The sequence below is a fragment of the Corythoichthys intestinalis genome, chromosome 19 (assembly GCF_030265065.1).
Source record: "Corythoichthys intestinalis isolate RoL2023-P3 chromosome 19, ASM3026506v1, whole genome shotgun sequence".
NCBI classification, from domain to species: Eukaryota; Metazoa; Chordata; class Actinopteri; order Syngnathiformes; family Syngnathidae; genus Corythoichthys; species Corythoichthys intestinalis.
The window spans coordinates 23,833,995-23,848,018 of record NC_080413.1 but is presented as its reverse complement, the minus strand read 5'-3'; the positions used below and the strand labels follow the sequence as shown (position 1 = coordinate 23,848,018).

The following is a 14,024-nucleotide window of genomic DNA, read 5'->3' as shown; positions in this document are numbered from 1 at the left end:
CAGCTCAGACATATTTAAATGTCACTAGAGTGAAAGGCCCACCTGTTAATTGTGTTTTGCGGAGTTTTGCTGCCCTCTGCTGGCGTTTGGGTGCGACTGATTTTATAGTGTAAGTAATTATTGCCATCAACAATGGCGGGCTACTAGTTTATTTTTTGATTGAAAATTTAACAAATTTTATTAAAACGAAAACATTAAGAGGGGTTTTAATATAAAATTTCTATAACTGATTTAGAACTGATTTATTGTTATAATAAACAAATACAGTCCTTATGTACCTCATGTTGAAAATATATATCCATCTTGCGTCTTATCTTTCCATTCCAACAATAATTTAGAGAAAAATATGGCATATTATATAGATGGTTTGAATTGCGATTAATTACGATTAATTAATTTTTAAGCTGTAATTAACTCGATTAAAAATTTTAATCGTTTGACAGCCCTAATAAAAATGTATTGTAAGCAATAAGAATTCAAGTATGAACATTTATAACAGCGTGTATGACTTGAACAATGTACATTGTCAAAATCAATATGCCTGTGCAAACATGTAATTGTAACACAAATGACTTGCAGCTTGAACAGTACACTTCAAAAAGACAACTTATTGTTAATGGCTGCTGTGATATAATTATTAAATACAAGTGTTTACTTTATGGTTTAAGGGTTTTTTTTTCCCCCCAGTGCATTTTTTCATAAATGCACGCACAATAAAAATAGCTGGGGCCATTTCTCGGTCATTATAAGTTTCGCCGTTGGATTGTACTTTATGCAGAATTCTTTACCATCACAAAAGCTATCAGAGGAATCACACACACAGACAGATACAAAATAACGCCACATAGTAATTGCTAGATGCAGTCCGTGCCCAATCCACTCATTAAGTTCAGCCGTTTCGACAAGGTTAGAGCCTCTATCCGACTCCATAACGTTCATTTGTAGCGTTAGCCGCTAGCTAGCGTTAGCCTGGCTACCAGTAGAAAGCACTGAAAGCACCATCTCCGGAAATCGTGAGAACAAAGGAGGACAGCGGGTGAAAGCCCGTCTGGATGCCACCAAGAGTCTACTAAATGTCGGTTGAAAGTTTGGTGAACCTCCCTTAAGCCACACTCCATCACGTTTTGCTTGTAGCGTTAGCTGCTAGCGTTAGCTTACCGGGCTTTTGTTTGATTGGCTTCCTGATGATCACGTGACTCCCTACGTAAGCACATTCACTGCTTTCTTAAAGGGGAATGAACATAGACGAACAACACAGAATCAAAGCGGGATGAAAAGACTATATTTTCTTGTTTTATTAATTTACCGAATTTACCGACATGGTCAAAATTACGTCGGTCATCGTTAAGAATTTCGGTGACGGTAAATTTTCGGTTTACCGCCCTGCTCTAACTACACACAGTCATGGTTCCACTTCCCATCATGCATTTGGGCTGAATGGCTGCAGTATCATTTACTGAAAGCTCAACAAATACACTAGATGGCAATATTTAGTCACAATATACAATATATAATATACAAGTCTTTCTATCCGTGGATCACTCTCACAGAAAGAATGTTAATAATGTAAATGCCATCTTGAGGATTTATTGTCATAATAAACAAATACAGTGCTTATGTACTGTATGTTGAATGTATATATTAGTCCGAGTTTTATTCATTTTTTTCTTAATGCATTGCCAAAATGTATATGATTGGGAAAAATTATCGTGAATGATTGGAATTGAATCGGGAGCAAAAAAAAAAAAAACAATTGAATCGGGAAATATCGGGAACGGCAGATACTCAAACTAAAACGATCGGGATCGGATCGGGAGCAAAAAAACATGATCGGAACAACCCTATTACATATTAACCCACATAAATCAACAAATTATCAGCACTAGACTATAAACCGCAGGATTCAAAATGAGAGAAAAAAGTAGCGGCTTATAGTCCGAAAATTAGGGTACATAAATTGTTCCATGACACTAGAGTTGATTTCATAACTTGTTTGACTTGAAGAAAATGTTCCTGTTGGGAAGAAATTGTATGAATTAATCTGAATCATTTGTTTTGAATAATTTTATTGTCATCATCATCGGTATCATTGACAATCATTGACAATTACAAAATGTGATATGAAATTCCCGAAGGAACCGGGAAGAAGCATATGCTTATCAGTTTCCCGTCCCCATACAACTAAAGACGCACATTCAGACATGGTACATACATCAGATGGCCACAAAACTGTACAATAAACAATCTGGGTTTAGTAACTCAGCGTCCAGTCAAGCAGCTCGATTAATTTCAGGGCACACAAGGTTATGGCTCTGTCATGTCCCTGACATTTTTGCAGCTGTTTGCTGTGGGATCATTTTGTTGTGGCTATGTGTGTGGCAAAAGTGATTATGTGTTATCACAGCTGGTGTGAGTAGCGACTCAAAATGCTTTTCTTATAAGTCTCTTAAAAGGATACATTGCTAAGGTGTACATGGTGGCAACAATTGGCGCACACAAAGATCACTGTAACAATTTCATCAGACATGATGTCTCCACAGCGAAAAACATGCTTATTATTCGTTTTATACAGTATCTTTTCCATATACTCAGTAAACTAGACATTTGAATCAGGAGCTCGGTAGACACAGCAGATAATTATGTTTTTACGTGTCATGTTATATCCGTGCAAATTAAAGTCAGAGCCTTTGTTATCTTTAGTAGATCATCCTTAATGTGTTCAAGATTCTTGTAGAGACTCCTGCCGTTGATAAGTTTCTGTTTACCGTCCACATCCACGAGTTGTTATACTGGTCCGCTGTGTAGTATTAATAGTTATCCAGCTATTGTAAAAGTTGTGGTCCAGAAGTGTGGTTTCAGATGTCATCATTAATTTTCATCAGCTGGTCAAGACTCGTAATAGCTTTAATCTTCATATCTTGCATCTTGACAAGGATCCTGCAATCCGAGACCCAGGTGTTGGCCATTTTCCCAGCTTTCTTGAGTTGACGTGCTTTTCTTGCAATTTCGGCATTTCGGCGAGTCAAGTTGTCATTCAAAAAAATCTTCGACCCTTTCAGGTGGCGGCGCTGGTTAAGCTGGGCAGTCTTGGTTTTGTGGTCTGCCAGCTTCATGAACACTGTTTCCGGTCCTCTCCCCCCAGATGGGAGCAGAAAGCAGCGACGGATGTCCAGTGGTTCCATGTTTATTCAATCTAATTCATTCTAGGCTGAAACGCTCAGTATCATAAACCTGTCTCTCTCACAAAAAACACACAAAATCACTTTTTTTTCTTAGGAACTGGTTTCCAGTAAATCGATTCCTCGGAATCATTTGTTTGCTTGCCTGACACCCACCTCTTTCTTAGGATGTGCCTCTGAGAAGTTTTCCTTCGCTCCCGATGGGGTGGGAGCTTCTAAAGATTGGGTGTCTACTGTGCAAAAAGTACAATATTTTGATATAAAACATGTGAAGTATACCTGTTTTTTTTCTATTACAGAACAATGTTAATTTTTTACGAACCGGTGCATTATTGATTCATTGCTGAAGCATCAACAAGAAATCCACTCTTGCTCTTAAGGGAAAGTAAAGGAATGTCCCTGGATGGCTGACTGAAAGACTGACATTTGTGTGATGGATGGTTATCCTGGGTGCCCATGGACTTAAACAGTTTGTGTCAAGTCTCTCGGTAGGTAAACTGCATACCACATCACAGAGAGACGTTTAAGACATTGACCGGCAGTGTCAGTTCCTGAGTTGCACTTGAAGTTCATGTACTTATTTTCATGTTTTCCAAGTAAGCGCTTCATTCAAGCACAAGGTCGTCAAGAACATAATGTGTCAGTGTAACAAAAGTGATGATGGATAGAAAGAGAAAATAGGAGCTATAGAATTATAACTACAATTCATATTTTGTGTTTTAACATTACAATTTACCAATGAAAAATAACATCTTCACTTTTGTAAATATTGTTTCTTATTGTATTGCATTTTAATGTACCGACTATAAATGTATTCTTAAAAAAAGCGAGGATAAATAAAATACAAATAATTTCAAACCCGCATTTTGAATACAGGGATCCACTAAAAGGTATTCATTTATCACAAAAAAATACCCTTTTCACAGCAACATTAGCTTACCTTACAAAACTGCGAGCGAAGCATGTGTCTATTTGGGTTTCACGCAGTCTGGTGATAAATGAGGCACACAAGGGAAGTACACGCACAGCCACAGGATGACCTCTGGATCTTTGAGGCGCCACTTTCACCCTAACAGCTGTGCTCTTCACTAAAGAAACTGTGCAAGAAAATTGTGTAAGAATATCACACAACTGCAAAAACACACAATTAAAGCACAATTAAAGTCAACTTGAATTTGTCTCTTGTGCGCTGTGGTTGACGGACAACCAGTGCTTAGTTTAGTCTGCACTTCACTCAGTCACCTAGAATTCGTTTCTGGACACTAGCAACCAAGGACGTAGGTTTGCATAGGGACGGTAGGGACACTACCAACTTTTCAGGATGCTCAAATTGTCCGCACCAACTTTTAAGCAACCTTATTTGTATTATACTGTATTATGAGATCAGTTATATAGGAAATTTAGATTATCTTCCAGTATGTTGTAAGGATAGAATTGACCCTATTTTTTTCATTATGTTCAAACTTACATTTACCCCTTTTCACTTGCTGAATGTGCCGGTCCAATTTTTCCCCCTCAAACACACGTTTGATTGGCTGATGACTTGACCCACCCTCCACACACACACGTACGCTCGCTCACACACATTCCGACAGAAATACATGTCGACAACATGCCGCCTCCTCCGCCCCCTTGGAAGTGGAGGGATATGAAGTTTTTTTTTTTGTTTTTTTTTTTCGACCAGGAGCAGCCACTGTAAGTAATTTAAAAAGACGCCAATGTTGTGGAGGTGGAAAACACACCACTAATTTTGCTCCTGAAAGTCCAACCTGCATAAGAGTTAGCATAACATTAAACTGTGTGAACTTACACAACATACATATTAAAATGATCATAATTGACTGTACATAAAAATGTATATATATTTTTGGGGATGCCGCAAGTTACCCACACTAGCTTTGCTATGGACTGGTCGATCATGGTCGACGTAATGAGCACCCCTGATTTAGCATATCAATTAACTTGGTTCATATTTGTGAGAAATGTAGCTCTGACCCCCGTTCACCCAATCTGTTAGGTCTTATTACTGTCCCATCCCAAGCATAAGTGTACATGCAGGTTATGCTGTTTTATTGTCCCTACCAATGTTGAGACCAAACCTACACCCTTGCTGGCAACCCTCCTGAGGATATGCCATATAGTAATGGGATGGATGGAAACTACACCTAACTAAAATAGGTCACCAACAGTTTATTGGTTTGGTCATCTGACATCCATGCAGGCACATTGGGTGAAGGTCTTGGATGAGTCAGATTGGATTTCCATCACAATGAAAATTGACGACAAGATTAAATGGAAAAACGAAGGGGGCTGTGTTTTCATAGTAATGCTGTAAATAAGTAAATAAATTCTAAAGTCAACACACTGAGAAATAGAAAGTAAACTCATTCACTACTATTGAAAGCAATAGACATAGGGTTAGGGTTATTTAATTCATTTGAACTACGTTGACTGCCATTGAATGGTCATGTCCAATCTAAATGAATTAGACGTCTGTCACTGTCAATTACAGCCGATTGAGTTAATCTAGGAAACATCATTAAAGCTATTTGAAGAGTAGAATTTAGTTGTTGATGTGTTTCTTTTACTGTTTCAATTGGTATTATTATGCCAGTTACTTTTGTCAATACAAAAGCAGTAGATTTTTATATGCAACTCTGGTTTTCAATGGCAGCCAATGAATTAGTAAATTACGCTCATGAACTTGATGGACACAGTTTGATACGTTTAAAATACTTCTGTCATAGTATCTGGACAAGTAACACGCGTTTGCAGCTTTCAATAAAGTTTTACATCAAAAAGTAAATAAAAGACGTCACTTCCGCACTAGCCACAATGGCGGATGACTGCGTTCAATTATTTCAAAGTGCCAACATTGAGTTTAAAAAACAGAACTTTAAAAGGGCAGAAGAACTTTATAACCAGTTTATTTCGTCGTGTTCACATTCCAGGTTGTTGTTTGTTGTCTAAATAGGCTAGCTAAGAAAATTAACAGTTAGCCACCTTGATTAAAACGGTGTCATCTTGTTTTCACAGGGAACGTGAAGCTACGCATTTGGCAACCGCATACAACAACCGCGGACAAATTAAGTATTTCAGAGTGGATTTTGACGAAGCGGTTGAGGATTACACCTCGGCGATACAAACTGACGACAAATTTGAAGTAGCTTTCTACAACAGAGGACTAATACATTACAGACTGGGTAAGGACAGGACAGACGATTACCGTATGGCGATTACTTCCGGGTTCCGGTCATGGCTTTCAAAGTATTTTTTTTTTTCCCAGTCAGTAATTCAAATATTTATTTTCATTTGTATTTTATATATTTCTACGTCTGTGTTTACTTTAACAAATGTCAAAACGGCATCTACTTTCTAAACAAAGCATTTAAATTATTAAAATGTAATGGAACTAAATGCAATTACAGCTGGGGATAAAAAATAATAATGACACATTTATTCATAATAAAGGAACGTCATTAGGCCGAATAATTATTACCTGCCAGTACATTTTACTAATAATCAGGTAACAGGTGCTAATCAGGTAACAGGTGCTGCTCATACAATTTAAAAAAATTATATTTAAAATGTAAAATCATAAACATACGATTAAAATAGTATTTAAAAAATTAACTGCAAATGACATATGAAATGTGATGTCTTCTTAAAGACACTAGATAGCGCTGTTTGCAGTATTTCCTAATCTAAAAACTATGAGGGGAAACTGGAAATGCTGACTAAACAAGCAAATGTGACACTTTTATTGAAAACCATCAAATTCTACTATCCTTAATGTCTTACAGGGTTTTTTGAAGATGCCGTTAAGGATTTCAGGCAAGCTTTAAAGCTCAACGAAGCCTTTGAGGATGCCAAAGTCGGCCTTCGCCGCGCTCTGCTGGACCAACAGGACAAAACAAACAGAGGATATTGACTTCTGCCAGCATTTGTTTCATCCTTCACTGTTTATGTACATAAAGCTACACTTACCTCATTCAACCTCAGCCAAGGTTGAACAGTCTTGATTTGAATTCGCTTTTAGCACCAAATTGTACACCGACATAAATACCTGCCGCACATGGTGACATTTGCTAATTTAAATTGACAATTCTTTATCCTTTAATCTGAATCTATTTTAATGTGTTTGTTTCATAACGTGTTATGTTCTTTGCATGAATGTGTATAAAGAAAAAAACCTTTACAAAACAAAATTGTTATCCGCTATATTTATTGCTACTCATAAGCTACTCATATATTTGGATGTCTGCATGTGCCTCCCTGCCCATTTGTGGAAATCATGAGCACCTGCTGAAGTTTTTCTGCCTGGGTCAAAAGGCATTCAAGTACAATATGAAACAGAAAAAACAAAAAAAGTACATTAGCCATTTATAACCAATTCAGAAAACGCTTTGCATTTTGTATTTCCACTGGATGGGTAAAAATTAAGGGTGTAACGGTACATGCATTTGTATTGAAATTGCATTTCGGTACGTGGTGCTCGGTTCGGAACGGTGGCGTACCGAACGAGTTTCTGACGTAATGTAACCCTTACTTTTCGAGGCTGTGAGTCGATTGGGTTACAGTTTTGTGTAGATTATATTTACTCCGTCTTCTCTACTATAATGAGCACCAACACGGTAGGACAGTACCCAGAAACGTCAACGGCGCAACAACGTGGCCACCGCGAGAACGCAGTGAAACACAGGCGTTAAAGTCAATCAGCCAACGCACACCAGTCGAAGTGCGGCCGCGTGTTAGACGGGTTAGGAAGTGGCTCAACACGACGCACGTGGAAAAAAACGGCAGTGTTTATTATTTGATGCGAGACGCGACCCTCCTGCGTCAATACTACTACCGGTAGCTAGGATCGGGCAGACTGGAAGTCACTCGTGTAAAAATACGGTGGATCCGGTCCATTTTCAAATTAATATGCAATCGTAACCCACTTTTTGAATCCATCAGATCTCTTGAGTGGTAGATCAGGGCACAGTTGACTTGTCTTTGTTGATTTACTGCTGTCTTCTCTGCTATAATAATAACCAACACGGCCCCGTGTTCAATACAAAACTCTCCTACCACAACAAAACAAGTAGGAACTAATATTCACATAGGAACTAAAGTTATACAACATAAAATACAATATAAATGAATACTACATCACATTTGTAAAATATAAGCACATAAAATAAATAATAGCCCATTTAAATAAAGTAAATTGAAATGAGCTAAAACACCTGTAACTGAATAATAAGAATTACACACAGATCCTGCTTACACAATTAAATTTATTAATAGGGAATGGGACGTACTACGTCATTGTTTGGACGCGCCTCCATGCTGGCAATGTGATTCACTTCCGGGTCGGTAGACTCAATGCGGATTGTAACGTGTGGTCGTGCTAAGCTAACTCTTTCGGTGTTTTAGAAAGAAATTATGGGTGTGTATTGTTGTGTTACCGGGTGCAACAGCTTCTCCTACGACTAAAAAAAGGGCGAGGAAAACTGGACTCACTTTTCACCGTTTTCCTGCATGGAGGACCAAATATCAGATCACGAAGGCACGACTGATGGCTGGATTGCAGCGGTTCGTCGGAAAAGCATTTCTTATGATCATATTTCTGCTGGAATGAGAGTATTCCCCTCATCTCTACTCTTGTAAATTGAACGATTTATCCGTTTTGGTTTCAATCCGGTTTTTTTGTTGTTTTTTTTTACTGTTGTGTAAATCTGCCTCGGTAGCAATGCTAACCTACTCCTCCTCCTCACCTACCTGTTGTGTTACTAGGAAAACCTGCATATGAAATGCTGACAACACATCCCGATTGGTCACCATATCTCTTCTTGGGTTATTCTGAGGTCAAGCGCACCACATCGGAGCGTTATGAGAGGTTGGAAAGGCGAAGAGTGCACGCTGAAACTTCAGTTTGCTCTGCTCTTACAAACATGATCCCAAGTGTTGTTGTGAAAAGTCAATAAAATATGAATACCAAAACATGACTTGAACAACTTCTTGACAAACTGTAACTGCTTGTTGTTTACTTCAGGTCTTCATAATAAACAGGTGTAATAATTACAAAGTCAGGTGACTTAATTTTGTTATTCTATTTGGAATATGCATTGACAATTTTTGGACAGTGTTGTAGACAAGAACTGGGACTGATAAGTTGCAATAGATTTATTTCAAGTAATGCAATTTCTCCAATACGATATTTTAATTGACAGTTTAAAATCTTTAAATTAGTGCAAACAAGGCCCACCCTCTGACGGTGGCAGCAAATATTATATAATTATAAGTAATACACAAATACAAGATCACAATAAACGTGTCTTTGTCAAAGCAGTTTAAAACCCTATTTACTGGCCTTGGGTAAATTGCCAGACAGGATAAATATGTGCTTTAAAGTTCTTGCATTTCCATTTTAAGTATTGCAAGTACTAGTCTCCAACACAGTATTTGAACTGACAGTTTAAAATCCTTTTAGTACAAAATGGCCCACACTCTGGCAGGGGACAGCAAATATTATAATACATAATACATTATAAAAAGCTATATACTATATAAATACAAGAGCACAACAAAACCTGTATTTTTTCAAAGCAGTTAAAAAACATCCAGTGGCCTTAGGTAAATAAAGGTGTAAAAATATGTACTTTACAGTTCTTGCATTTCTATTTTAGGTATTGCAACTTTTCCAACACTATTTGAATTGACAGTCTAAAGTCTCCATAAGTGCAAATAAGAATATTATAATTTAAAAATAATAATAGAATATATAAATTCAACATTACAATGAAACGTGTCTTTGTCAAAGTGGTTTAAAAATAATAATAATAATAATAATAATACGTCACTGGCCATAGTTAAATAGCCAGGCAGAATAAATATGTGCATTACAGTTCTTGCATTTTCACAAGTTAAAAGCCCGCAGTTCATCGACGAGAAGGGCAGACCCAGATGGCGTCTGCAGCAAGGGCTTGTTTGAGTCCGACACAGGACAAATGGAACCACTCCATTGAACAAATTTTCTTTGTCAAATGATCCAAGAAGAGAGATGGTGACAAATCGGGATGTGTTGTCAGCAGGTTTACCTAGGAACACAACAGGTAGGTGGGTCGTAGTAGGCGAGCATTGCTACCGAGGCAGATTTACACAACGGTGTAAAAAAAGAAAAACGTATTGAAACCAAAAGTGGATAAATCGTTCAACTTACAAGAGTAGAGATGACAGGAACACACTCTCATTCCAGCAGAAATATGATCATAAGAAATGCTTTTCCGACGAACCGCTGCAATCCAGCCATCCGTCGTACCTTCGTGATCTGATATTTGGTCCTCCATACAGGAAAACGGTGAAAAGTGAGTCCATTTTTCCTAACCCCTTTTTTTTTTGTCGTAGGAGATGCTGTTGCACCCGGTAACGCAACAATAAGCACCCATATTTTCTTTCTAAAACACCGAAAGAGTTAGCTTAGCACTACCACACGTTACAATCCGCATTGACTCTGCCGAACCGGAAGTAAATCATATTGCCAGCATGGAGGCGCGTCCAAACAGTGACGTAGTACGTCCCATTCCCTATTTCTGTGTGGCGCTTTAACTTGAGAAAATCCACCAATAAAGCTTTTGAAAACCGTTCATAAATGATTCATTGAGACATTTCATTTGTAAAATACATGTTAAAATCTTTGTCATTGGGATTTCTTTTCTCTTTAGCACAGGACTTTTTTCTTTCAGAAAGCTGACCAATACGCGGGGTCTGAAAGGCAAATTGTTGTTGGATTGTCTTTAAATACCTGCTACTTTTTGAGCAGAATTCTAGCTTTGTATAGGCTAATGTTCCTATTGTTGAAAGCACAGAGGTGTGTAATAAACTATCATTTATATTTTGCATTTTGTTTTTGTACTGTACCGAAAACGAACCGAACGGTGACCTCAAAACCGAGGTACGTACTGAACCGAGATTTTTGTGTACCGTTTCACCCCTAGTCAAAATATATTTTTAACCTTTTAAAGGGGACTCAGTCAACTCAATTGCCGCCATTGACAGTGCTAGATGTCCCACCTGTTTTGACAGGGTTGGGCAAATGAACGACTGTTTTTTTTCCGCCACTCTTAGTTAAAATGGATAGGACATCTAGCACTTTTAGTGACATTAAAAGATGAAGACAGTTCTCAGGGTTTAAATAAATCTGATGCTATTTTTATCAAATATTATGTAATTCACACTGAAGTGTCAGGAATGAGCGGGCAGGCAGGTGGTGTGGACCCAAATGCAGGGAAACAAAAAAAAAAAGCAAGGCAGTGAACTCAAAAAATGTTTTAATAATAACTAACAAAAATCACAAAGTACAAACAAAAGGACTATGGATCAACAAAACTTAAACGGATGGACAGGTACGCGAGGGCTTGGATGGGTCTTGACTTTGGTAAAGACAGACATAGACAATGACGCAAAATGGAGTGACAAGAAACTGGGTCATTATATACGCAGACAAGGGGTAACGAGACGAGGAACAGCTGGGTAACACAGGTGGATGCAGATTGCAGGATACACTGGGAAAACGCACACAGGTGAGAGCAATGGGTAATCACAGGGACAAGTCACACAAGGAGAAACCAAACACAAAACCTAACATGAAGAAGAAAACAAGTTTTTTCTTCTTTTTACAGGTTCTTTTATATTCTCTTAATGAGCAGGATATGACGACACACAATTCAGGAACAAAAAGAAAGTTCTGAGTACATTTGTTGAGGAAAGACAAGAAAAAAGCTGTCCGGCCGGAACAGATGCAAGAATTGATCTGCCCCGATCTTCAAGTCCATACAGTTTATATTTGCCACACACATAAACAGTGGAAAACCTAGGCAAACTAAGAACAGGGCTGGAAGCAGTAGTCTATATTTTTATTTTGTTTTATTTTTATTTATTTATTTTTATTCTGTGATTAAATGCGATCTTTTGTCTTGGTTTTTACGTTGTGTTGATTTAAATGTGATTTTTATGGTCTTCATGTGATGTAAAGCACTTTGAATTGCCTTGTGTTGAATTGTGCTATATAAATAAATTTGCCTTGCCTTGCCTATAACACTCCCCATATCTATAAAAAACCTTGAACAAAGGGCTACCCCTTGTACTCGTCCCATAGTTCACAAATTAGACAAAACAGTGCTATGGGATAATAAATGATTTTGTGTGACGATATGAAATAAACAGATATATATTTATTTGAATAAAAGGAAATATGTAACGTAATTTCTGGACTATAAAGCACAACTGATTATAAGCCTCACTGGCCAAATTTCACAAAATTTTAGAAATAAATCCACATATACGCCGTACTTGACTATAAACCACAATCAGTGTTGTTAATAATGGCGTTAAAATATAACGGCGTTATTTTTTTCAGTAGTGAGTAATCTAATTAATTACTTTTCTCGTCTCGGCAACGCCATTACCATTACTGAGGATGTAAAGGTATGCGTTACTACATTGGTTGAATGACGTGAGATAAATCTGAGAAACACAGACTCACCTAGACGAGAGAGCGGAGCAGGAGTGGGGAGGAGGGATGGGAGTTGCGTCGCCGTTGCAAACGCGATGCTAGGTGGCTCCAATAGTACCTGACTGTAACCGATTGCCTACAAACTGTGCCCACATGATACTATGGTATAAATCACATGTATATAGAACTAGATGCGAAATGACAGACACAGCGTAGTTAGCAGATGAACTAGAAACTAGAGAACTAAATGCGAAATGATAGACTCGACGGTATTAGTAAACAGCCGCTATCTTAAAGCAGTAGGAGTAGAAGTTTGTTTTATTTTTATTTTTTTTTTTGTTTTGTTTTGTTTTACATTAGATGTGAAACAAAGGCTTGCTAAGATTGGACTTTCAAAACAGCATTAAATGCAAAAACAAAATTCCCAAGTGTTTCTTCAAACTATGCAGAATTGTACTTTCATTTCACAAGAGCGATAAATACGTTTAAATGTCAATAAAATACCTGAGCTTTGCCTCAAACAGTATTAAAAAGTAAATAAATAAGGATCTAAGAACAATTGACTAACTTGCATAGCAAAAGTCCGCTAGCTTAAATGCTGTACAATGCTAATGTTTTTTGTTGTTGTTGTTGTTTTTGACAATACTCTTAACAAATCGTTCAAACACGTTTCCACAAAAAACAGCTAAATATACTCATAAACTAAATTATGAATGCATAAAAAAAAAAAAAAAAACAGTTTATATTGGTCTTAACAGGGAGCAACTGAATTCAGCCATGGTAAATGAGTTATGTCACATTCACTCTTGCCACTAGAGAGCAGTGTATCCACCCAAATCAATAAAACTAAAACTTTCAAAACAACCCAATACCACTTGAATTAAACGAATGCTCAAAGCAGCAACATTTGATTCTTAGCTTTTTTCTAATCAAATTACTCAAGTTAATCGATTAATCGTTGCAGCACTAAAACAAATGGAGATGAATACATAAAATAATTTACATCATTTCATTGTAGAAAAACAATAACACAAGAGAATAACAATGACAGAAACCGCAAAAAGTTACTTTACAAAAACAAAACAAAGTTTTAATATTGAGTTCACTGCATTTTCTTACTATTTTGTTCACTGCATTGAATTGCAGTATTGCAGAAAAAATATTAACTGACCATCGTGGCTATTTCCACTTATGTCTCATCTGTGTATAGTGCAATAGCAGAAGCACTTTATTTTGTGTAACCATTAGAATGACTTAAAAAGGGGTGAGTGCGTGAATGCATTTGTGTTGGTGACCCGATTAGTGATGCAGATCACCTGGGCGTCGTAATTCCGAGTGATATAAAA

At 37.3% G+C, this 14,024-nt stretch overlaps 1 protein-coding gene and 1 long non-coding RNA gene across 2 annotated transcripts; one reads left to right on the top strand and one right to left on the bottom strand.

The window, feature by feature from the left end:
• Nucleotides 1-1,769: 1,769 nt before the first annotated feature.
• On the bottom strand, nucleotides 1,770-6,462 carry LOC130908065 (uncharacterized). Its single transcript, XR_009061566.1, has 3 exons — nucleotides 6,406-6,462; nucleotides 4,120-4,276; nucleotides 1,770-3,676 (listed from the first exon to the last, which is right to left on the bottom strand). It is a non-coding gene; the product is annotated as an uncharacterized LOC130908065 (long non-coding RNA).
• Nucleotides 5,981-7,676, top strand: ttc32 (tetratricopeptide repeat domain 32). The gene is made up of 3 exons (XM_057823682.1): nucleotides 5,981-6,130; nucleotides 6,216-6,382; nucleotides 6,983-7,676. The coding sequence occupies exons 1-3, from the start codon at nucleotides 6,015-6,017 to the stop codon at nucleotides 7,108-7,110; spliced, it is 411 nt and encodes a 136-aa protein (XP_057679665.1). The 5' UTR covers nucleotides 5,981-6,014; the 3' UTR covers nucleotides 7,111-7,676.
• The last annotated feature ends 6,348 nt before the right edge of the window (nucleotides 7,677-14,024 follow it).